Source organism: Cyprinus carpio, chromosome B7 (genome assembly GCF_018340385.1).
Source record: "Cyprinus carpio isolate SPL01 chromosome B7, ASM1834038v1, whole genome shotgun sequence".
NCBI lineage: Eukaryota > Metazoa > Chordata > Actinopteri > Cypriniformes > Cyprinidae > Cyprinus > Cyprinus carpio.
The window spans coordinates 5,919,215-5,945,073 of NC_056603.1; the positions used below are offsets into that span (position 1 = coordinate 5,919,215).

Here is a 25,859-nt window from a genome sequence, read left to right on the forward strand (position 1 = left end):
ATATATATTATATTGCAAATATTAAAACACAATATAAATATAGCTTTTTTTACTATATTATTATATTATATATTATTATATTTTAAGATAAGCGTGTTATTTACTTATTACTAATTTTTTTTTTTTTTTTTTTTTTTATTGATTGATGTTTTTTATTGTTGTAATTTCCTTGTAAATGTAAATTGTAAAGCCACTAAAATCTTAAATTATATTGTGATATTTCTTATTTCGCAGGACAAAAAAACGACACATATGTCCTTTCATCAACCTCTCTCTCTCTCTCTCTCTCTCTCTCTCTCTCTCTCTCTCTCTCTCTCTCAAGGGTTGGTTAGGGCTCTTCTTTCACAAGAGGCGTTGCTCTTCGGCCGTGGCGCTTCTCTGCAAGCAAAAAAAAACAGAAATTTCCGCTTCCTGCAACGATAGACAACTAGCGCAACTTGAGAAACATTCGCCGCGACTTTGACGGTGAACGGCGGGTTGAAGTGCAGCGCATAAACGTTCGCCGCGACTTGATGATTGCGCTGCAGTAGAGGGTCGGCGCTCCGACAAACAGCCGCTTTATTCGGGTTTTCCTTCATTGTTTTCAAACATAAGGTTCCTCCAGCATGTCGGAGCGAGGAGGGCTCCCGAGGACTGGAGGCGTACCGTCTCCGCAGCCCTCCAAACCGGTGGCGATCACCTCCAATCGGCCGGTGCACATGAACCTGTACGCCACCTGGGAAGTGGACCGATCGTCGCCGAGCTGCGTGCCGAGGTAAGGCGCCTGTCCGTCGGGGAGGGAAGCAGCGGTGCACCGCCGGGTAATGCTCGAGGTTTCCTTGACATTTATCCACATAAAGGACAACACACTGAGTTAAAGCTGGAGGCAATACGATAGTGTAAACAGCTTAGATGTAATCAAAGGAATAAAATTAGCCTGGACAGATTTCAGCACATATATGTCACAGTTTGCAGCGAATGCTGGGTGGTTGAATCTGAACACCAAATCTGAATCTGAGCAACTACTTCTTAACAAAGAGCTGCAAGTGAAATGTTCAGACATGCAGGGCTTCATGTATTGTATTGCAGCTGTCAGTGGTCTGGAATTTTGTCAGGAATGAAACAGGCAAAAATATCTGCCAATGCGGTAAGAAAATCATCTTAATTCAAAGGCTAAACAAGAGTATTTTTCTTGCCCCACTGGCAGATATTTTAACAAAAAAACATTTTTTATTTTTTTTTGCAGTGAATTAGTTTTATTAGTATTAACAGCAATACAAATTATAATTATTCTTGTTGTTATTATTAGTAGTATTGTTTTCATTATTATGCTATTTCTTGGTAGACCCAATATTGATAAACTAAGAACTGCATAAGATCGTTGTGAATATTGGGAAAATATTTTCCCATGATTTAGAAATAATCCTAATGTCTTATTCATGCAATGTGTTCCATCCTGGGAATGGTCTAAAATAAATGTTTGAAATGCTGGATTTTTGGGAATAGATTGATGTAATGCTGTTTTAGTGTGTCAGGGTTTCATGCATATTCTAAATTGGAAATGGAATGGAATTGTACGGTGTGGAATTGGTTTGGGATGCTGCTGTGGTAACTGTTGAGCTTCATGTTCTGTATTCCCATCTGCTGTTCTGGAAAACATTGGAGTATATTATATATTGGAGTATACCGATATAGAAGTATCACCCCCCAAATATTGAATTTATTGGTAGACCCAATATTGACAAATAAGAACTGATAAAGTAGGCCTAACTGCTGGGATTCATATGTTGTATTACCGGGAACAGTCTTGAATATATTGGCTTGGGATGCTGCCATGGTAACTGAGGAGCTGCATGCTTTGAATTCCAACCTGGTGGTCTGGAATATGTTGGAATATGTTGCAGTCGTCTGGTAGTCCTTGATATGCCACTTTAGAATGTGTGGAGATTCTAGTGCTTTGTGTTCTAAATTGGGAATGGTATGGAATTGGTTTGGGATGCTGCCATGGTAACTAGGGTTTCAGGCTTTGTATTCCAGCCTGCCTCCAGCGTTGCATTACCCTGCATTTGTGATCAGGTGAACATGTATGTGTCAGTGTTCAAAACAATCGTTCTTCTTGAGAGCCAATACTCCCTGCTCCCTCCCTTGTTTTCGCTTGCAGTTAATATTGGCTACGGATACAGACAACACAGACATGTGAAATGGCTGCCCATCGAAGCTAATTGGTTTATTTGTATTAAATGTTTATTGATAGAGCAATTGGGATAGATCTGGGTTACACAGCATGTGCTTGTGTTTTGCGTGGCATCACGCTGCTGGAAACTAAAAATACACCGAAATATCGATCGGCTTGTTGATGTTTCATGTTTGGCCGGAGCTGATGGCGGTATTCAAAATGTAATACATTAGGGAAAGAGCATAGCGCTCTCTACCTCTACTATCATCTTGCTCGGGACTGCTATTAAATATTAATGTGATCTTGTTTTATGTCTTATTCGGGTGGACAATAGCCCTGTAACTCACCCCGGCTACTTAATTAGAGCTAAAGATGGCACAGTGGGTGGCACAGGGCACCCGTGTGGCGCGTGTCTGATTTCTGAGGGTTTGTGAGTGTGTAAATGTGTGCATCTCTGAGTTAAAAGAAGGAATAATGGGAACAACATTAGGAATGGGAACTGGCGAGCATTAACAACGCAGTAACGATTTCCGGTTCAAATTGGACGTAATGAAACTAATGACTAACAGTTCAATGAGTAAGTCAACAATCGCTCTGGGCTGCTTTTCCCAAAAGCGTCATAAGTCTTAGTAGATGGTGGAAACTACTGGCACCAGTGGTGTCTAAAATCTTACTCGGGCTTCTGAAACTTTTGGATGATGCAGTTCTGACTGATTCAATAATGCAACAGGTTAAAAGCCCATTCACCTCACACTGATGAAATCTAACTATGAAATTGTAATAGTTGTTCTAATTCTATGAGAATAGGGAAATCCGCACAATAAATATAATGATAACAACAGAGGAACAATATCGTTATTGGGATCCATAGTTTAAAGAGCTTGCATATTTAAAGAAGCAGACAACAAAACTGCATCGCTCATTTAAGATAAACAGAACATTGTCTGTTGGTTGGAACACTAATATAACTATCCTGGATTCCTGGTTTGCATGGGCCTTAAATCCTTTTACTGATTCATTTAAAAGAAAATAACCTTCTCACAAAAGTAATCGATTGGTGCATCATGCAAACTTTTCTACTCCAGTTTCTTTTGTAAATTGAACCTGTTATGAAAAAAAGCCAGTTAAAACCAAAGATGATAACTATATTAGCGCCCACACCAATGCACAATAACATTGTGTTTATTAAAAGCACTCTACAGTTTTGTCATCTGCTGCTGTTAATTCTGGAACTCCTTAAAGTCGGATGGATTCTTATTGGCTGTCAGTCATCATACTTGTTATAATTGTCCCCCTTGGGTTTTAAAGGGATAGTTCACTCAAAAATGAAAATTGTTTACCATATGTGACCCTGGAGCACAAAACCAGTAGCTCAGGTATATTTGTAGCAAAAGCCAACAATACATATGGGTCAAAATGATAGATTTTTCTTTTATGCCAAAAATCATTAGGATATTAAGTAAAGATTGTGTTCCATGAAGATATTTTGTAAAATTTCTACCGTAAATATATCAAAACTTCGTTTTTAAATAGTAATATGCATTGTTAAGGACTTAAGTAGGACAGCTTTAAAGTTTACATTTTTGCACCCTCAGATTCCAGATCTTCAAATCGTTGTATCTCGGCCAAATATTGTCCTATCCTAACAAACCATAAACCAATGGAAAGCTCAATTAAAAAAAATGGGCCCTTATGACTGGTTTTGTTGACTAGGTTCACATATATGATGCACTCCATGTATAATTTTCAATCATTGTTAAATAAAGTGATCGTATCTCTTCACAAGGCTTCAATGAACTTTCAAAGGAAAGACAGAAATCTCTCAGGTTTCATTAAAAATATCCTCGAAGATTATGGGTTTGGAATGATAACAGTTTTCCTTTTTGGAGATAACTATTCCTTTAAGAACAGTTCTCCGTTTCTGACCCTATGAGTGACTGTAGCATGTGTGCTGTCATTAGAGTCTGCGCGTCGACGCTTTTGTTGCCGTGGGTCTGTCATCTGTCTGATATTTGTTAAGTTAAAATCTTTCCTTGCAAAAACCCCTCAGTGTCTTTTGGCAGCTGAATCATTGATTGGTGCCAAAGGCCAGCAGGAAAACAGACTGACACCTCATTCAACACAAACAACACAACAACACTTTACAGTCCGCCTTCACAGTTCTGTCGCACACTTCCCCATAAAACCTTCAATAATGGGATGTAACCAAACGGTTAATAGCTTAGTCTTTGAAAAACCACAGACATTGGCGTCATTGACAGCAAAAAGCCATTGATTCGCACGTGTGTAGTAACTGAACGTGACACGTCATTTCTGAATTCTGCACAGGAACCTGTGTGTTTTACTGTCAGTTTGTTCCTCACACTGCTCCTATCCTCTGACTGTATTTGACCTATACTATAGAGCACAAGCCGTATGCACCACTTTTTTCATTTTTTAAGATCCTTATCTTTCATTGAGAATCTTTATTTTTTGGAGTTGACTGTTGCTTTAATTAGGAATCATTTGCATTGGTTAGAGCTGTGGTGTATTATCAGTATTACCGTGGTATTTGGCACAGGCGCTGCCTGGTTGTTTCCTGTTCATCTGTTTCCCTCTGCAGTCTGAGGGCTGGCGATGTCACATCCTTTTGTTTGCGCTGCCACCGATTTCTGGAGTCACGCTTTGTTCACCTGATTTGATTGCTGAGCACAAAGAGAGAGCGAACACAGGCAGCGGACAGACAGAGAGACGGGGATGGAGGGAGACGCAGAGAGATGTGAATTAGGGAGCGAGGGATGGTGGGTCGAGGGTGGGAAGGTAATTGCTGCTGCCGCAAGATACGAACTGCGTGGCACCCAATCAATGCCGGCAGGCCGCCCCTCGAAAAACTGTCTCATCTGAGATCAGTCTGAAATTGAATTCACCTCGATGTCTACAAGGCCAAACTATGAAATGGAGGCTATGGCTGAATTCAGAGGTTTCAAGTCTAATAAATAGCTTTTTTTGTATGTGTGTGTTGTTGTTTTGATAGAATTAATCTGTGGAAATTACTCCAAACAACTTTTATTCTTTACCTCAATCTGGTATTGAATGCTTTTCATGATCTGCTTGAATTTTTTTATGGATAAAATTAAGCCCATTTTTAAAAACATTTTTTTTTTTTTTTTTTTTATTAAACATTCAGTTTGTTAACAATATTTAGACTAATATATTACTTAATGAAAGAATAGATTAATAATATTATTAAACAGACTGTGCATTACAAGGATTTAATATTTCTTTATTTTTATTTATTATTATTATTTTGCTTTTCATCATGCCATACAACATCCCATAATTGTTTTGATTTTATATACTATTATAGTATTAATTATTTTGAATTAGCTTTTGTTTTTATATGTTCAGTTTTCATATTCAATTATTTATGTTTTAGTTTTTTGTTGTGATGTTTTTTCCCATTTTTATTAGTGTTGGTTTTACTTTAATACTGTTGTGAAGCTTTAATATATTTTTATTTTAATTTTTCTTCTAAAACTTGTTTTATTTCTGTTCTATTGTTCAATATCTGTTTATTTTGGCATTTCTAATTTTAATCAAAAAATTTTTATTACACGTATATAAATAATGTGTGCATAAAATGTTTTATTTTATTTCAATTAACAAAAAAATATTTGGAATAGTTTCAGTCTTAATAACAGCATTGAGGCTTATTGCTTCATCAGTAAGACATGTGTGAACTAGTGCTAAATATAATGTATTACGTTAGAAGACTTGCCTTTGCAAGTTCTGCTTCACTGGAAGTATCGGGGAAATTTCGGCAGTTGCATTATGAACAGAGCTGTGAGATGGCATCCTCTAATTTCTGGCATGCGTTGAGGACTGAGGGAGCTTCTCGTGACTCAGGGTTTGGGGTGCATGAGTTACTGGCCCTTCCCTGCCGTCCGCTCTGACACAGCTGATTAAGATGGACTTTCCCATTTTGTCGCTCTCTCTTTCTTTCTCTCTCTCGCTCCAGGCGAGGAGAATTAGGAAACTAGGAAGTTTTAGAAATATCCAATTTGATGTGTATGCAATGCATATGAAATGAGTCTCTTTCATCTCAGCAGTCTCCTTTTCTAACATTAATTATTGCCTTTATATCAGCCACACTGCTCTCTAGATATCAGTGTCCACTAGGGTTGGAAATCGTTAGAAATTTTCCGGTTCCAATTCCGCCTAACGGTTCCGGTTCCATTAAACAACTATTAAAAAAAATAGTAGTAAGGAAAAATGCACAATACTCAACTACTCAATGCTCAATACTGTTTATTACTTACTGTCAACTTAATTTAAAGATTGGCAATGTCAAATTTCCGATTCATTTAAATGAACTATTATTATGTTTTTTTTTTTTTTTTACTATTTTACCTTCACAAGCTGAGATGCGAGCAGCTACCATCGGATCATCGGTGTTGGATGAGAGGTATGGTCATCCACACACAGCAAAGAGTACCCTAGTACCCACATGATCCGCAAGCCCAATATTGACAATAAATGTTAAATTTATGATAAATACAAAGAAACAGTTTGTGTTTTTTTTCTAATTCTATTTATTCATGAAAACACTATCACTGTCAGGCTAGATAGTAAAAGAAAGCGATTACAACTTATTTTACATGTAAACATCATCGATACCAAAGTATATTTGAAATGTCAAAGGTATCACAATTTATCTATTTACTAATTATGCAATTATCAGACACAGATATTACCTGTCACTCTCACTGTCATCCTTTATTGCCCTCTTTGCAAAAACAGCTGTGATTTTTTTTCCACGACTGGCTTTCATAGTTTTGAAAGATAAAATCCTTTTTTGATAGACCTGATAATTATTTTAGTATAATCATATCAATTAAAAAGTAGCATTAAAAACATAGTTTTAAAAGGTGTAATAGTGTAATTTTTTACCATATAAAATTTAATACAATTAGCAGCTAGCTAGCAACAGCTTGCTTTGTGCTTTGATCTAGTTTATCTCACTCCCGTCTAACTTTAAACTAAAAATTTTATAGGTAATTTAATACAAAATGTCATAGGCCTATAAATACTGTGGATTATTAAGGCTAAATTTGACTAACCACTCTTGCTACATGGGGTAAGCACACTTACTTTCTCATTTCAGATGTGTATGTTCTTCTAAGAAGTAATGATTTGTTATACACTGATTCAGACACTGACGGGCAGACCGATTGCTTTAACCATTATTTATTGTTTATGGGATTGACGGGCAGACCGATTGCTGAATCAGACTTTAGCGGACGTGTTGTGTGGGAATCCTGGGTGTTAGGACATCGCGAAAGATTTGTCAACACACACACACACACACACATAACACTTCATAACTGGATAGATTATTATTATTATTTTACGTTTATTTAAAGTTATGTCAGCTGCATGTGCGGAATGCTTAAGTTGTAAGAGAGGATAAGGCAACTTTTTTTTTGACTGCAATTCACACCCCAGCGGTAATTCAGCAAAAATATTTTCCGAATGCACCACGTGGAACATGGATTCGGTCTTCCGACCTTTAAGATCAGTTGATTTTGATTCGAGGGAGAAAGCAAAGACAGAACTGAAGACTGAGAGTGCGCGCGCGGGGGAGGGGCGCTGTGCTCGTTCTCTCCGTCACTCCGTCTGTAGCCTGCTTCACTCACAAAACACAATAACACATCAAATAAGGCATTGGCGGGACAAAAAAATTTTCAATGTAGGAAAAACCCTGCATTGAATGTAGTGTTGCTGGAAGGTAGGAAGTAATGTTGAGTAATGCAAGTCCATCAATCAGCAGGAATAAGCTGGTTGGCCAGATAGTCCCTTGAGGGCTAAGACACTTGTTCATTTCCCTAAATTAATGAAATATAAACTGTTATACTTATAACCATGTATACACACTCCATGAAGTCCCTATTTTACAAATAATAATGCAGTCAGGAGATGGTGTGAGTGTTTTCCACTTTTTTAAACATTAAAATGCTATCACTCATGAAATGACCTGTACACTAAATAATCTAACCCTCATACTTACATAACAATAGCAGTCTGTTTATTTAGTGGTCCAAGTTGAAGTCAGTATGTGTATTAATGACAATATGGGACATTTTCATGGAGTTTGTGACATCCTTTACGGGAAACGCTGAATCATCAGAACACCGGCGCAAGGATGCTCACAGCGCTTGGTCACATGTTGCACCAGAACCGTTTTTGGAACCGAAACTCAGAAATTGCTCATGGTTCCGGTTCTTTTAAAAAAAAAAAAAAACTGGTGCTGAATAAGAAAAGGTTCTCGGGTCCCAACCCTAGTGTCCACATAGAAAAACCCATAGTTCAACTACTAGTTGTGACTTTATCTAAAAATAAAAGTTAAAGGTAGTCAAAAGCTACTACTATAACCCTTTACTGCCTTTCAAAGATGCTGCCATTCTTGCGTTTTTTCACCAAGTCTTATCTGGTGTGCTTTTGTAGTTCTTCAGGGTTTGCGTAAGAGAATGTAATAACGAATCAATAGTGAAAACGTTTTTTTTGTCATCAACTACAAAGCAAAAAGATCAATTTTTACTGTAATGAATATTGCCATAAAAACATGTAATTCATAGTCTGACCATGTGAGCAGCTTTGAGCAGAATCTTTGAGTTGTCATCTTTTAATTGAAGTTATTTAGACGACATGTGAACGTAACTTCAAAAAGTCTCTCAAATGGCATCAAGCTTTATTTGAATTCAAAGTTATTAACACTAAACTTTTCAAATATGCACTAAACTGGCTTATTTTGAGTATTTTTAGAGAAAATCTCTGGATAACTAAAAAAATCTGTTTTATTTCTTCCCAAATGACATTTTAGAATATTGTTTTTTACCTAAATTCCATTTTGGAACTTTGTTTTTTAATGCAATTCTGTTTTGGAATTTTATTTTCAATTCTTCTAATTCTTTGTTTTCTGTTTTATGTTTTCTCGATTAGATTCTATATTAATGGTAGAATAAAATTTTAATCATCAAAAGGCATGTTCATTTAATTGAATTCATAAAACTTTAAAGTTAATCAATTTTTTTTAATGTAAATAATTATAACTATTCCTATGAACATTGTGTTGATATATTTTTATATTTGACATTTTTGTCAAATAAAGTGCTGCACAACATATAAAAACATGTATTTCTGTCATAACTTCAAAAAGTAAAACCAAATGTTTATTTTGGAAAACTTTAACAGTTTAATCTCTTTTTTTAATTAAATAAAAATAACAATACCTTTATAGTAGATACAATCATTTCTATTGTCAACTAATTGACAGCTGAAATTATAAATATTAGAAATTTTGTCATAATTTCATAAAATTAAACCATTTTGGAAAACTTGAAAGATTTAATACTTTAAAACAGAATTAATTTATAACAGAACATGGCATTTTTATAGTTTTAGTTTTTTAATTCCTCAATTGAATTAAGAATCATAGTATATTTCAGTCATAATTTCAAGTTAAACCAAATTTTTATGTAGTCAAAAGCTACTACTATAACCCTTTACTGATGTGCTTGTAATACATTTCTTTTTCACGTCCAATTCAATGCATCAGTTAATCTAAGAATGGTTTTAGACTGAAATATGCTCAGATCATATTTCATGAATGCCTCTCGTTGATGAGCAGCTATTGAACACACGGCAGGTGCGTTGGAAGTTTGAGCACACAATGCATTGTGTGTCTGTCTTTGATCGCTGATTTTACCTGCACTTCAGCTTCATTTCCATGCATGGCCTTTGTTCCTCTCATGTCGTGCGGGTGCATGTTTATGTCATCAGTATTGCTGTTATGAAACCCTATACTCTCATAGGGAGAATGCAGAAGCAGAAGCAAAACCGAGCTGCTTTATTTAGTTGTCTGCCGTGCATGTTTATTAACGCAATCCATGAAAGTGCAGCCGTGCCGCAGTGAGATACTGACACGGTTCATCACGACTCAGCCGCAAAACTACTGACGTGTCGGATTTCCCGAGCTTATTATAGCGGCTTAATGCTGACACGTGAACAGCTGAACTGCACCATGCACTTTCTGTATGCGTGTTTGTAACTGTTCTAATAACAGTTGCGTGCATGTTCTGCAATCTAAATATCTGAGGTTGAAAATGAAAGGTGTTGCTGCACTGAATCACCAGCAGCGTGATGAGGCTGTGACGTGATTCCTGTGATTGTTAAGTGTGTTCTGGTAATGAATCACACACATGCTGGAGTGAGATCAGGCCAGAGACACACTGACCCACTAACACAGTCCAACAGCTCCGGCACATGACTGATGATGTGACGCGCTCAAGGACGGGATGGATGACATTCTCATTCACTTTCCTCTCAGGTTCAAATGCTTCTGAATTGTAAAATGTTTGATTCTTGGTGATTAAAAAAAATGCAAGTCAATTGGTACTGGTGCTTTGAGAGTCAAAAAAGCACATACAGGCAACACAAAATGAATACCTGTGGCTCCTGATGATATATGGAGCTCTTATGAAGTGAAATGATAGGTCTGAACATCATTACATGTAATCCAGAGCTTCAGGCAACAGTGATGCACGCTTAGTGAACGAATCATTCTTTTGAACTGATTCTTTTTGGTGAACCAGATGAACCAGTTCATCAAATCGGACTGACGCTTTGTAACATTTCACATATGAAGCAGCACAGATCTACAAGTTACTGTCACAGCTGGTGTCAGTTTATTCATCTTGTTAAAGTGATCAGTGTTTAACTGGGTTATGGACAAAATGATGGCTGCGTCCAAATTCACAAACCTCTATTAAACACCTGCTGATGATTTAAGCCACAAGGACCATTTACATGTAGTATGTCCAAAGATCATGGAAGAAATCAAGCTTTATTTTACTGAATATAATACTTTTATTTTTGTTTTTGATAAATTTTTTTATTTTTATTTTTTTACTGGAAAATCAGAATAATTACAACAGCGTTATTTTATTTTAGTATTATTTATACAGTATAGTTAAGATCAAACTCATGTGATTGAACAACAGACCCTTTGTAGACTGTCTGTCCTCCGCTGCAGTGTGTGGATTGTAAACAGTCTCTGAGTTTGTTTTTAAGGTCGAGCTCAGAAATGAAAGCTAAGCGAGTCTTTGATGGATGTCACAGATTGTTTTGAGAGTGCGGGACGTCCAGCTGTGTGTGGGAGCTCCATGACGGGCGTTTGGTCTCTTATCTGTCCTGAACACAGCCCTCAGAAAGGGCACGGAGTCACAGGAGTCAGGTCTTCAGCTCTGTTTCCAAACTTACAAACATGAAGCGTTTAATAACAGTAAAGGGTTAATCTAACAATGAAATGATCTTCAATTAAAGGTTTCCCATTATAAATATTTTGATTTTGGATTATCTTATCATTTTTCACAATCAAGCTCTTTTACCCATTAGTGTTATTTGCTGTAAATCTCATTCCTGTCTAGACAATACCAAAATAGATAAATTACAAAAATACTGTCATGAAGTATATTTGAAGTTGTGCTTTACAAATTAAATTATATATAATTACAGTAATTAGCTTAATAACATTAAACTAGTGACAGTAGGAAACATTTTCTGTAAATAGTTTGTCAAATTTGCATTTGTTCGGTTCAGTTTATGTAAATATGATGTTTTTTTAACAATTTGCACAAATTAGTGTTTTATGGTGTCTATATGCTTAATTTTTAAATGTATCACAATTAATAAAATTGGTTATAATTTTCTCATACTTTAATTTTAGGACATGCGTTTTTTATATCTATTATTATTATTGAATATTTATATTTTGCTTATATTTATTTTTATTTCAGTTTTATTTTTAACAGTTTCAATACTTCAGCTTATTACAGTTAGTTGCTAAGGCAAGATTTCTAATTTCCGCTCAAGTTTTTTATTGATGTTCTAGTCTTGGTCAAATCTAACAGACAGAACCTGCTAAATAAAACTAAGCAAGCTTTAACCTTTGCACATTTCTTATTTAGCCATGCTCCAAACGAACAAACAGAATGGACTGAATAAAACTAAGGAAACTGTACCCTTAAACTTTACTTTAACCTCACGAACCTAATTAAGTGAAGTTCATTGTCAGGACGATGCAGGAGCGGCTAACAGGGCCAAAGACACGAATAACCCCTTTTGAAGTGTGTGTGTGTGTGTCTGTTCAAGTGAGCAGGAATGGTGTGTGTGTGTGTGTGTGTGTGTGTGTGTGTGTGTGTGTGTGTGTGTGTGTGTGTGTGTGTGTGTGTGTATGTGTGTGTGTGTGTGTTTGTGTGTGTGTGTGTTCGTGTGTGTGTGTGTGTGTGTGTGTGTGTGTGTGTGTGTGTGTGTGTGTGTGTGTGTGTGTGTGTGTGTGTGTGTGTGTTTGTGTGTGTGTAAGATCTGCACATCGCCGGGGGGTTGTTAGTGTGTCTGGGGATATGAGCTGGACTCGTGAGCGGATCACCGTGGAGGACGTGAAGGAACAGACTCGTCCTCGCCGCGAGCGCTGCTGAGACGGGACGGGGTTATCACGGAGGAGCGAGAGTCTGTCAGGACGCTGAAGGCTGCGGCTCTGTTGTACAGCGTCCTTTAAGAACCTGATGAGCCAAACGTCAGCTGAGCTCCTGTGTGTTTGACCAGCTACTTTCCTCTTTCATTATAGCCTGTTATTGTGTGTGCGTGTGTGTGTGTATGTGTGTGTGAGAGAGAGAGAGAGAGAGAGTGAGGTGCGTCTCATCTTGGCATCTGCACATGAATTAAGGGTTTGGCAGGTTTGGCAAGAACAGGAGCAGGTGTCGTCATGGAGACCGCCTGGGATCTCTTATCATCTGTCAACCTGTTCACACTGACCACGCTTCAGATTTCACCGAGTAACACGCTTCTTTACCTGTGGACAAACCCAGTGCTTTGTAACTGATTATGTGAATGTGTTATGCTGGCTGTTATTATATTATGTCTGTTTGTCCGTTCATATCCTATCAACCTCAAAGAAAATCCTAGAAACCTCTTAGTGATGTCCTAAACACCCAAAAGCACCTGAAAAACAAAACTAGCAGGGTCTTCATTTAACTTCAGTGAACTTTCAAACTGTGTCTGTTTAAATGGGTAGTTCACCCAAAAATGAAAATTAGGCTGCGTTTTACTCACGCGTTTTAGGCATCCTAGGTCTTCAAGCTCTAACACTGCATTCAGCAGGTGTTGCATTGCTTCAGTCCAAAAGAAGTTAAATAAAAAGCACCATCTTTAATAAAAAGTGTCTCACGCAGCTCCGGGGGGTGGACAAAGGCCTCCTGTAGCGACTCAATGCGTTTTTGTAAGAAAAATATCCATATTCAAAACGTAATAATCCCTTTAATGTAGCTTGCACCAACAGCTGTACACAGAAGTCTCGTGAAAACCAACGTTTGTTTACAGGATCAAAAGATGCAAAGTTTCCTTACTTTAGCAAAAGAAAACCAGTCTCCTCTTGGCTTATATCGAAATCCTCTGACATTCTTCTTTACAAATTCTCATTTTGTACTACTAATTAGTGACCTTTGTTTTGATCTCTCTGCTGCGTTCCCACCTGCGTCACTTCTGAGCAGCGGATGCTCAAAGCTGACCTCATACGTCATCCACCCATAACTGCTTCGTTTACAACAGTGAGCGCAAGCTACATTAATGTGATTATTATGTTTTGAATATGGATATTTTTCTTACAAAACTGCATCGATTCACTACAGGAGGCTTTTGTTCACCCCCCGGAGCTGTGTGAGAGACTTTTTTTATTAAGGATGGGCGCTTTTGATTTAACTTCTTTTGGACTGAAGCATGCAACACCCGCTGAGTGGCATTAAACAGCTTGAAAGATCAAAGACAATTTTTAATATAACTCCGACTGGATTCGTCTGAAAGAAGAAAGTCATATACACCTAGGATGATTCGGGGGTGAGTGAAACACAGTCTAATTTCTATTTTTGGGTGAACTAACCCTTTAAGTTTCTAGACAAGGTGTTGTTAAGCCGATATCTTTCTATTTTAAAACTGCACAAATTGAAATGTTGTCATTTCCATGTTTACCGTTCAGAGTTCTGGGAAAACAAGACTTCAGCATCATTTGTTTTCCTTTAAGTTCACCAAAGCTGCATTTATCTGATAGTCAAAACAGTGTGAAATATTAATACAATTTAAAATTACTATGAAATGTTATTATATTTTTTAATATGTGTTTTATTTCTGTGATGCGCGGCTGAATTTTCAGCATCATTACTCCAGTCTTCAGTCTCACATGATCCTTCAGAAATCATTCTTATATACTGATTTGCTGCTTAAGAAGCATTTCTGATTATTATCAACGTTGAAAACAGTTGATTGAATGTCTTTAATGAATAGAACATTAATATTAGGAAATTTATAATATTCTAAATGCTTTTACTTTGTAATATTCTAAAAATCGTACTTAACCCCAAATTTTGAACAGTAGTGTTTGAAGTGAATGTAGAGCAGCACATTTATTACAACAACAGGACACTGTGTAGAAACCTGAGCGCTGGTGCTTAAGCTGTGGTATGTAGCTGCATGCATACTTGTGTGTCTGTGTGTGTGTGTGTGTGTGTGTGTGTGTGTGTGTGTGCGATGTGTGTGTGTGTGTGTGTGTGTGTGTGTGTGTGTGTTTCTGTGGCTGAGTGAGGTATGCGGTTGTGAAACCGAGTGAACAGAGACACGGGGGAGTGTCGTTCAGAGACGTTTCTCCTACGGTTTCTTAGAAGTATATATAGAAATAGACCCAAATCTGTCAGTAATTGATATCCAATAAGAGTATCGAGCCCCATGTGGAGCAGCTCAGATGATTTGACGAGAAGTGTTGGGTTCATATTGAGATGTTTTGATTGCAGACTTTGGTGTTTGAGTATCTGAAGCTCTTGAGAAAAGACTTTTGAGAGTACTGCTACATTTAGTTTCAGGAGAAACAAATGGCAATTGTTCCATTTTCTAACTATATGTTATATTTTTAAAAAATGAGTTGAGATCTTGTTAGTGATTTTTCACTCACACACACACACACACACACACATACACGCACACACACACATAAACAAACAAACACGCACATCATGTCTGGAGAAAGAGTTGGAGGAGTTTGGTATGAGTTCCAGCCCTTCAAGAAAAGTGTCCTGTGTGTGTGTGTGTGTGTGTGTGTGTGTGTGTGTGTGTGTGTGTGTGTTTGTGTGTGTGTGTGTGTGTGTGTGTGTGTGTGTGTGTGTGTGTGTGTGTGTGTGTGTGAGAGAGAGAAAGAGTTGTGCAAGATCTGGATTGTGGCCAGTGGTTTGATTAGGTGAGACAGACTCACCGCGAGATGAAGAATGAGAGATTGTGTCTGGAGAACACAATGAGGAGAGACTCAGGACTTTAGGAGGATTAGAAAATAAGACTATTGTTGACTTTTGGTTTTTGTTTAGTTTGTTTATTAAAAGTGAATTGTTCAATTCCTGCCATCTTCCTTTGGGTGGTTTCTGGGTAGTAAGGGTGTGCGATTATTTATCGACTGCGACAATATCATAACTGTTGTTTTAAAGATATGCAAGCTGACATTATCAAGTACGTCACTCCCTTTGCAATCTTCAGATTCCAAAAGCATTCACTGCATGATGAAGGCTATTACAATAAATTATGAAAGCAAAATGTATCCCTGTGTGTTTTTGTAAATGATACTATCACACAAGCAAGAGTACAGTTTTCCCGAATATCAGCACGTGAGTTACATTTTAGACTCAATATTGTCTTTTTTTTTCTGTTTTGCCAACGAAAATGGTCCCAATCAAAGCCAGAGCAGAACATTTGTGCATCACAGTGTTTTGTTCCTGAATTAATCTGTTTTGGAACAAATGAGTTAATGATTCAATGATGCATTCATAAATTACTGAATGAATCAGCTGTTCTGAATGAATCATTTCAATGAACGATTCAAAGAATGGCTCATTGAGACAGAGACTTGCTGCCACCTACTGGCAGTTTTAACATCATGTTTATTTACCCATGACAGGCCTGAATCAGCCTAAATACCAACATAAAAACACACTCAGCATTATCTTGTTAAATTATCGATACTGAAAAAAATTCCTCCAAAATACTGAGATACCATTTTTTGTCAATGTCTCACATTCTTATTTGCTCGCGTGTTTTGGGTGGTGAAAAAACACCCTCAAGTCTTTGCTCTGGTCCCTAGGTCCTGGTTTGGAAATCATAATAAAGTAATAGCACACCTCAAATGAAGAGAGATGAGTTTCATGCCCAGGTTTGCTTGCTTTAACCACTGAAACACTTTTACACACAGACACAGAAATAATTTAAAGCTCTAAGAAATGATCTGCATCAACAGCATATTGATTTTCATTCGCAAAGAACGTAAACAAACCAAGTCAATCTCTCTCTCTCACACACACACACATACACACACGCACACACACACATGGTTCTCCACAGGGGTCAACTGAAGGCCTATTGTCTTCACAGCATGACGACTAAATTGCAGGATCAGTTGATTGCTCCCGTGGGGCTCACACACACACACACACACACACACACACACACACTATAGAGTGATTCTGGTCCAATCAGCCGAGCTCTTCTGTCACCTTCACCCAAACCCATCGCAGACACGTCAGTCTCAGTTTAGACACGCTTGAAGCGCTGACTGCTGATCTCAGACCTGTCCTGAGCGTTAGATGATGACTTCACAGTGCACTCTCATCAGCTATAATGTAAACTCTGACTGTTGTTTAGTGTGAATTAGATGTTGATGTTTGTGCAGAAGATCAGATGCTGTAGGAAATTCTCCTACATGATGTGACACAGAGAGGCGGCACGTATTCGACAGGAAGAGGAAGTGGCAAAATGAGTGACAGATCCATTAGATACTTAATCTTCCGTGACATCACATCCTGTTCACTGCTTGGTGAAATCTGCAGATGTTGAAATATTGCTGTTGACTTTATTTATGGACGTGTGATTGAAGGCCTGTATAATATGAATGCTGTTTTTTGTATTTTAAATATTACTTTTCAAAGTTTATATATGTAAATATATAAGTTTGGGATCAGTAAGATTTTGAATGTTTTTAAAGAGGTTTCTTCTGCTCATCAATTTATTTGATCAAAAATATAGAAAATACAGTAAAATTGTAAAATATTATTGCAATTTAAAAGGATGGTTTTATATTTTAATATACTTTAAAATGTAATTTATTCCTGTGATGTAAAGCTGAATTTTTTTGCATCATTACTGCAGTCTTCAGTATCACATGATTCTTCAGAAATCATTCAAATGTGCTGATTTATTGATGTAAATATTAGAAGAATATATATTTCTGTGAAATACTGTAGATACATACATTTCTGGACCAATATAAATATATTTATGAAACATAAAAAATAATAGTAAAGAGCAAGTATGTTTTAGAAATATATTCTAGATGTTTTAATATCTTTAAAAAAAAAACAACAAAAAACATTTTTTCTGTCCGACCTACCTGACGTCTCCAGGCCTGAGAACTGTTCTTCAGAATAACTTGCTGTGATGAATCATGCTCAGTAACACAGGAATGTGCATTAAATGTCGAAAGACTTTCTACCTGAGCAACGACTGACGGGAAACTCATAGCTCAAGTGTTTTCAGGTGCAGGCTGAGCAGCGTGAGTGATCTCAGAGACGTGAAAATCACTTCGACATCATGAGTCTCCTCGTCCTGGTGTGATGGCGATCAGTGATTTACTGCAGTTTAACACATCTCTCTTTCTCTCTGTGTGTGTGTGTGTGTTTGAGGCACCAGCTCAGAGCTAAAGTGCTAATGAGAGAGAGCTGGATCAATTCGCTCTGTATTAAAAAAATAAATTGGATCTCACACACACACACACACACACACACACACACACACACACACACACACACACACACATTGGGTTTGGCTCGGTAACAAAATGTTCTCTTAGCGGTGACACCAGTACCTTAGTACTGATCCTGAATCAATATCTTGAACAGATCTCCCAAAAATGAAAATCCTGTCATCGTTTACTTATTTTAATGTCATTTCAAACCTGGATGACTTTCTTTTTGCGGAGCACAAAATATATTTTGAAGAGCGTCTGGCTCCAAACAACACCAAACCCTGATGACTTTTATTATATGAATATAAAAAAAAAAAAAAAAAGTGAAAAAAACACTGCAACAATAACAGAATGTGTTCCTTTTTTTTGTACCACAGTAAAAAGAAAGTGTATGCATAAATATTGTCCTTGTTTTTTGGTGTTTGTATATGTAACTTTATATTGGTGTAATTAGTGAAGTTTTCTGTGCTGTTTGTTCCTCTTCCTCCTGGCCGCCCATAGAAGTGCTTGCGATAGAGTTATGAAATTTGGCACACAGATAGAGGACAGTCTGAACATTAACCACTGCAAATCTGGAGTCTCCAACTCAAACTCTCTAGCGCCACCAACAGGCCACATTATGCTAACTTTTGAACCAAAAGAAAGAAAATTATTTAGTGTGATTCCTTTGGGTCATGTTGAATCAATCGTCATTTTCTATATATATATATATGAATTGTTCACACAGATCATATGACAAATCTATGTCATGCAATAGAAGTCTCTCGCGCTCAGCATGCTGTGTATAATCTGAGATGATCTCTGTTACACAGTAATTATTTGATTTATTAAATTCTGGAATGATGCAATGAGTATTTTGTTGTCAGACTGTGGTGCATCGATGCATTTTTGCCTGAATGTTAGCTTTGTTTTGACTCTTCAGGACTCTGTCTGGAGCAGCTGAATGAGTCCATGCTAATCACATCTGCTCTCATTTCTAATCAGCGCTGTGTGTGTGTGTGTGTGTGTGTGGTGGAGATCAGCCAATAGTCTTAGACAACTTGAAAGCTGATATGAATACAATAAAGGTTTGTCTGAGGTTTGAGGTAGGGTGGGATTAGAGGATAGAAACTGTCATTAGCTCAGCATAAAAACAGAAATCAATGGAAAGTCCCTGTTTGTGTGTGTGTGTGTGTGTGTGTGTGTGTGTGTGTGTGTGTGTGTGTGTGTGTGTTTAGCATCGGCAGTGTGTTCTGGTCCTGCAGTTTCTCTGTGTCTGTGCGAGTACGTGACCTGCATACTGATCACACACACACACTTTCTCATCTGTGAGGCTGATGAGGATAAAGCTTCTCGCTGCTCAGTCAGTTGTGTTTACTGTATATTATATCTGCATGCACACACGCACACACGCACACACACACACACACACACACACATAACAATGCAGTCAGCTCGCGCTTGATTTATGAGGCTTCACCTGTAGGTCTTTAATGAGCTCTTCTCGTTTAGAAGACAACAGGAGATGATTTGTGTCTCCAACTCATGATGAACTGAGCACTCGTCTGAGATCTCAGGGAAGCCACGCGATTGGCTGCCTGCAGTCTGTTCGAGCGAGCTGATTGGTTCTTTGAACAGTGAATAAATATATATATATATGCTGCCTTATATATATATATAATATATATATAAATATATATATATATATGTGTATGTTAAGGCTTTCACAATCCCCCCAAAAAAACATATTGGTCCACAAGAGTGTTGTGTTGAGATGTGAATGGACAGGCGCTCATTCTCTCAGCAGATGAACGTGACTGATGGGTAACATGAGGAGAACACAGAACAGGAAGTGAAAGAGGATGAAAGGGAAGTGCAGAGGCACTGACAGCTCCATGTCCTGCCTCCAGTCATTTCCCAACTTCATAACAACCTCAGCGCTGAGGACAACCACTGCTTTTCAAGAGACAAGTCTTATTTCACTTATTATATTTCATAAGTCATTTTTTGATGTTTATTATTATTATTATGTATCTGACATAAAGCTAGTACAACAATAAAACACAATAGATAATCATTTATATTGTTATTATTTATAGCAGCATTTAATATATTGTTAAAAATTATGCACATTATTATTATTATTATTATTATTATTATTATTATTAGTGTTTAAGTATTATTTACGGCACATAAACAATAAAAGCATCCATTTATATAGTTGAAAATAATGCACAGCAGCATTTAAATGATTATATTTTATAAAATCGTTTCGATTATTATTTGTTTAATATTTAATGCAAAATATAGGCTAATTTAATATAACTAATTATATTTTATATAATAATGTAATGATAATCGTTTTTATTTATTTATTTTTAAATATGCATCAAAATTTATAAAGTTCAAATTGATGCGCAAAATCATTTAAATAATTATATTTTATAAAATTGTGTTGATTATTAAAATTTTATATAACAAATTATATAATAATGATGATTATAGCATTATAATTATATTTGCCTGGAACAATCACAATTATGAAATGGATGCACAGAAGCATTTCATATTGTATACAGGTTTTTTAAATAAATATTATGAAATGATTATTTAATATTGCATCGTTTTGTAGTACAGTTGCATGTGCAGTGTTTTTTTTTGCTGTAAACAGCTGAACTTGTGTGACGCTGCTGGGAAACGCTTCTAGAGTTGCTAGTTCTGGTCAGTTACTCCCAAACCCTGCCGTTATTTGGACTCGCGAGAGGCTCCCCGGGACCTCACGGAGATCGGGTGTGTGGCGTGAATTTCCCAGGGAGCCGTTTGATGAACATCCGCATAAACACCAAACCGCAGGGCTGTCTGGATCAGCGCTCCAGGATTAATGGATTGGGCTTTATCCAGTTTGTTTGCTGTGAGTGTTTACTTGTGTCTGGATCAGAGCAGAGAAACACGCCGTCTGTTACTGTGATGCGCTTTAATGGGACTTTAGTAGGAAATCACACCCTGGCAGCGATTAATGGGCTCTGTGTGTGTGTTTGCTGGATGAAGCGGTCAGGAGGTTGTGTGAATGTGGAGTTGATTAGTCGCCTGCGTAATTAGACTGATTTCAGGACATGTCCATTACACAAGCACATCATTATTACTCTTAGCAAACACTAAAGTATATCATATGTGTTTAGTTTAATTTGTAAAGTAAAAAATATATTTTTTTTGAATTTTTTTATATTTTTTATGGGTATAATGTGTATATGATATAAATATAAAATGTATATCAGATATTTGTCAATTTGTATGTATATATGAAAATTAAATGGTTACACTTTTATATTTATAAACACTTGTCTGTATGTATAACGTTTAAAAATATATCAGGTTTTAAAAAAAGTTTTGGTAAAAATTATGTATATGAAATATAAAACGGATACAATACACACACACACATGCATAAAACACACATTCATTACTAATTTGTGTCAGACATGTATCAATATATATTAATATCTAAAATTGAAATGTTATATATATATAATATATATATATATATATATATATATATATATATATATTATATATATATATATATATATATAGTAAACATTTTGTTGACATAACATTTTAAAAATATATAAAAATTTGTTAAATATTTATTTTTGGCTAAAAATTATGTATATTATATAAAATATAAAATCAATACATTAATTGTTTATTTAAAATATGTGTGTATTTTTAAGATGTATTATATTTTATGTGTTTACATTTTTTTTCATTTTTATATTTAAACATGCCCACACATTTTTTTTATCAGATTATTTACATTTCATTTTCAAAAAAAAAAACCCCACAATATTTAAAAGTGATTTTTTTCCCTTGTGCTTATTTAAAATGTAATATATCAGATTTGTTTTTTAAATACTTTATATTGTAATTTATTTATACATATATTTTGTTTTGTAATATTTTATTGATTTATCTACAGTGAAAACACAGATATGTGACGACAAAGAGCCAATCACCTTCCAGCAGCAGTGTTTGTGCTGAAGGCGCTGGGGTGTGTGTGTGTGTGTGTGTGTGTGTGTGTGTTGTGTGTGTGTGTGTGTGTGTGTCGTCCTTGTCGAGGTCAGATGTGTGTACAGTAGTGTGTGAGCAGGATACATTAAGAGGCTTCATTAGGACTCATCTATTGACGGTTAGCATGTGATCTGTGATATTTCTACAGGAGTATGTTTTTGGCACATGCCTTAAAGAATTATACTGAGTTATGTTCATCTCTTAGAGTTTCACACTGTTTAAGAAGGGCTTATATGTATGCTGTAATCACTGTAAAAATTTGTAGGTTTCAGGATATTTTTAAACCAAAATTTAAGGATGATTCTCAAGTGATTCTCTCTATTTATTTATTTATTTATTTTATTAGTATTTTTGGGGCATTTTTGCCTGTTTTGAGATAGGACAGTATTTGAGACAGGAAGTGAGGAGGGGGACGGAGAGGAATTTCTGGGGTTGGACTCCACTAGTAAACTGACCCACAACTTGTTTTGATTTTAAATGTAAAACTGATCTGATCTTTATAAACATCAGCTCTGCTCTCAGCAGCCGTCCATCGAGACTTTATGAACCCGCGCAGCTTTTATCTCCAGCTTTATGACTGTAATAACCTGATTTATGGGAGATAAACTGTGACGTCCTGTAGATGCACACACACACACACACACACTGGAGCGGTCAGGATCATGGATTATTAATCAAAGAAAGTAGCGGGAGTGTTCAGTCTGAGTTTGTTCATGTTGTGCAGAAACACACGTCCGTCTGAGAGTCTTTATTTAACAGTTAGCAGGTTTACTGTAGATGAATATTCTCCAGAGAACCAGAAGAAAGAAAAGCTTTGCCAGTTTAGTGTTTCTCATATCACTACATTGTTTAGAGCATAAGAAAAATTATAAATTTTTTTGAAAAATGATATTTTATTAATGTTATGTTATGTCTTCTGTAGAGGACACCAGTACTCAGTTTTTCAAAAAAAAAAAAAAAAAAAAAAAAATTTAAATGAATAGACATGAAAAGGAAAAAAACTATAAATTTTTAGGTTTCAGGATATTTTTAAACCAAACTTTAAGGATGATTCTCAACTATGTTAGAAAATATATAACAAAATTATTTGATATACCATTTTGCTTTATGCAATATGTGTGTAAAAAAATTTTCAAACACAATGTATCTATACACTATTTTCATGTTGGGACAGCATGTTTAAAAAAAAAATAAGTGTACTAATGGGAGTAATAATTGGCCAGATCATCATAATATCTAACATTTCATAAGAATATATATATATAAGAATCAAACCCGAATATGTATATGTTAGTGTTGTCAAATGATTAATCGCAATTAATCGCATCCAAAATAAAAGTTTTTGTTAATTTAATATATGTCTATGTGTTCTGTGTTTATTTATTATGTTTATATAAGTACACACACATGCATGTATATGTTTCAGAAAAATGTTATGTTTATATATTAAGTATATTTATATAGAATATAATAATATAAATATACAAATGTATATACATGTAAATATTTTCAACATATATACTGTATGTGTGTGTATTTATATATACATAATAAATAAACACAGTACACTCATATATGATGTTAACAAAAACGTTTATTTTGGATGCGATTAATCGTGTGACAGCACTAATATATTTTTATATTTATGTTTATTTATTTTCCTATTCAATTAATCTGTCACCCAAAATGTACAGTATGATAAACATGCTTTTAGTCCCGGTGTCCTCTACAGTGAACACGTATGAAATGATTTCCTGAGATGTTGATTTATTACAAACAGTTTGAAAATTAATAATTAGATTTAAGTTGTTATTTTCCATAAGCATGCACAATTTGATCTCTAAATGAATGTCAGCCATCTTTAAAGACCAAGCAGAGGGAGTGGTCCTGGTGAACGCTCCAATCTGTGAAGCACTGAAGTTTGAGTATTTGGCTGCTGTGTGTCTTGTGCTGTCTGTGCTCCGTGTTGTGTCTCTGTGTGTGTGTGTGTGTGTGTGTGTGTGTGTGTGGTCTGGTCAATAGCTTGTCATTGATCTGTATGGCAGAAGCTCTTGTCGGAAGAGCCTCTATTTCAGGATGGACTGTAAATAATTCACTGGCTAACCTTCCCTGACCCTCAGAAACCAGACCAAACCGACACGCCACAAAACTACATCAGTCCCATTAGAACGGATTGATTGAAAGCTGTTCCCAGTTATGATATTGAGTTATGATGTATTGGCTTGGATTGTGTTGGCAGGCTCTTCAATCTGACTCTGAAGAAGCTGGTGATGCTGAAGGAGCTGGATAAAGATCTGACGTCTGTGGTCATCGCTGTCAAACTGCAGGTGATTGATTCTTTCACTCGTTCTTCTCATTTAACAGCAAACACAGATCAACTCCGTTCACTTAAATCGTCATTCATCAGTGCACTCATCTGAAACAACTGCAAAATAATATCACAGCACACTTTTTATGATCCAATCAAATCCTGATGATTAAACTCAGGTCCCGCCCCAAAATATCACACGCTGCAAATTCAGTTTCTGTCAAAATGACCAACAAGTGTGTCTTTGTGTTTGTGTGAATTTTTAAATATTACATTTAATTTTTATTTATTTTCCAAAGAAATTAACTTTTTTATTTATTTTATAGTATATATATATATATATATATATATATATTATATATATATATATATATAATATATATATATATAATATATATATATATATATATATATATAAACATTTGTAATGTTTCATAAGATTTCTATTTCAAAATAATTGTTATTTGTGTAAAATATTTTATTTGTAATTTATTTAATTAATTAATTTATTTATTTATAATGTTACAAAAGGTTTCGGTTTCAAATGATTTTTTAAAATTAATTACATTTATTAAATTTTTTATTTGTAATTGTATTTATTTATATACAAAAATATTACAAATATAATTTGATGTATTTTTTATTTAGTTTAGTATTTAGCATTTAACTCAGTTCATTTTTTAAATATTTTTATTTATTAATTTTTTTTATTTTACATATTTCTTCCTGACAGTAAAGACATTTATATTGTTACATATATATTGTTATTCCGTTTTTTTTTTTTATTATATGTATATTTTTGTTATTTATTTGGCTATTTGAAAAGAAATCAGTATTATTACTCAGCAAATATGCATTTAATTAATCAAAGGTGACCGTAAAGACATTTGTGGTGTTACAGAAGATTTCGGTTTTAAATAATTTTTTTGTTATGTATTTTTAAATAATAATCTTAAGCAACAAATCAGCATATTAGAATGATTTCTGAAGGATCATGTGACACTGAAGACTGGAGTAATGATGCTGAAAATACAGTTTTGATATCACAGGAATAAATTACATTTTAAAAGATACAAAGATACATAAAGTTGTAATAATATTTAACATTTTTTACTGTATTTTTGATCAAATAAATGCAGCCTTGATAAGCAGAAGAGACTTCTTTCTGACCTCTTACTGTGTTTTCTGTCTGATGTTTGTTCACTCAGGGCTCGAAGCGAATCCTCCGATCCAACGAGATCCTGCTGCCATCGAGCGGCCAAACAGAAACAGACCTGCAGCTCACGTTCTCCTTACAGGTGAGAGTCAGCACAGTGTCCTCACGTCTGTATCGCCTCAAACCAGTGTCAGAAACCTCTCTGTGTCCTCACAGTACCCACACTTCCTGAAACGAGACGCCAACAAGCTGCAGATCATGCTGGATAGTGGTGAAGGGGTAGGAGGAGGTGAAAGTACTGGGCTATAATGGGCTGGAGGTCGGTGTCGTT

General features: G+C 35.7%; 1 protein-coding gene across 1 annotated transcript; it reads left to right on the forward strand.

Moving 5' to 3' along the window:
• The first annotated feature begins 339 nt into the window (after window positions 1–339).
• On the forward strand, window positions 340–25,837 carry LOC109047450 (phosphofurin acidic cluster sorting protein 1-like). The gene is made up of 4 exons (XM_042726720.1): window positions 340–754; window positions 24,304–24,391; window positions 25,581–25,670; window positions 25,745–25,837. Exons 1-4 carry the CDS (start codon window positions 606–608, stop codon window positions 25,835–25,837), a joined length of 420 nt encoding a protein of 139 aa, XP_042582654.1. The 5' UTR covers window positions 340–605.
• The last annotated feature ends 22 nt before the right edge of the window (window positions 25,838–25,859 follow it).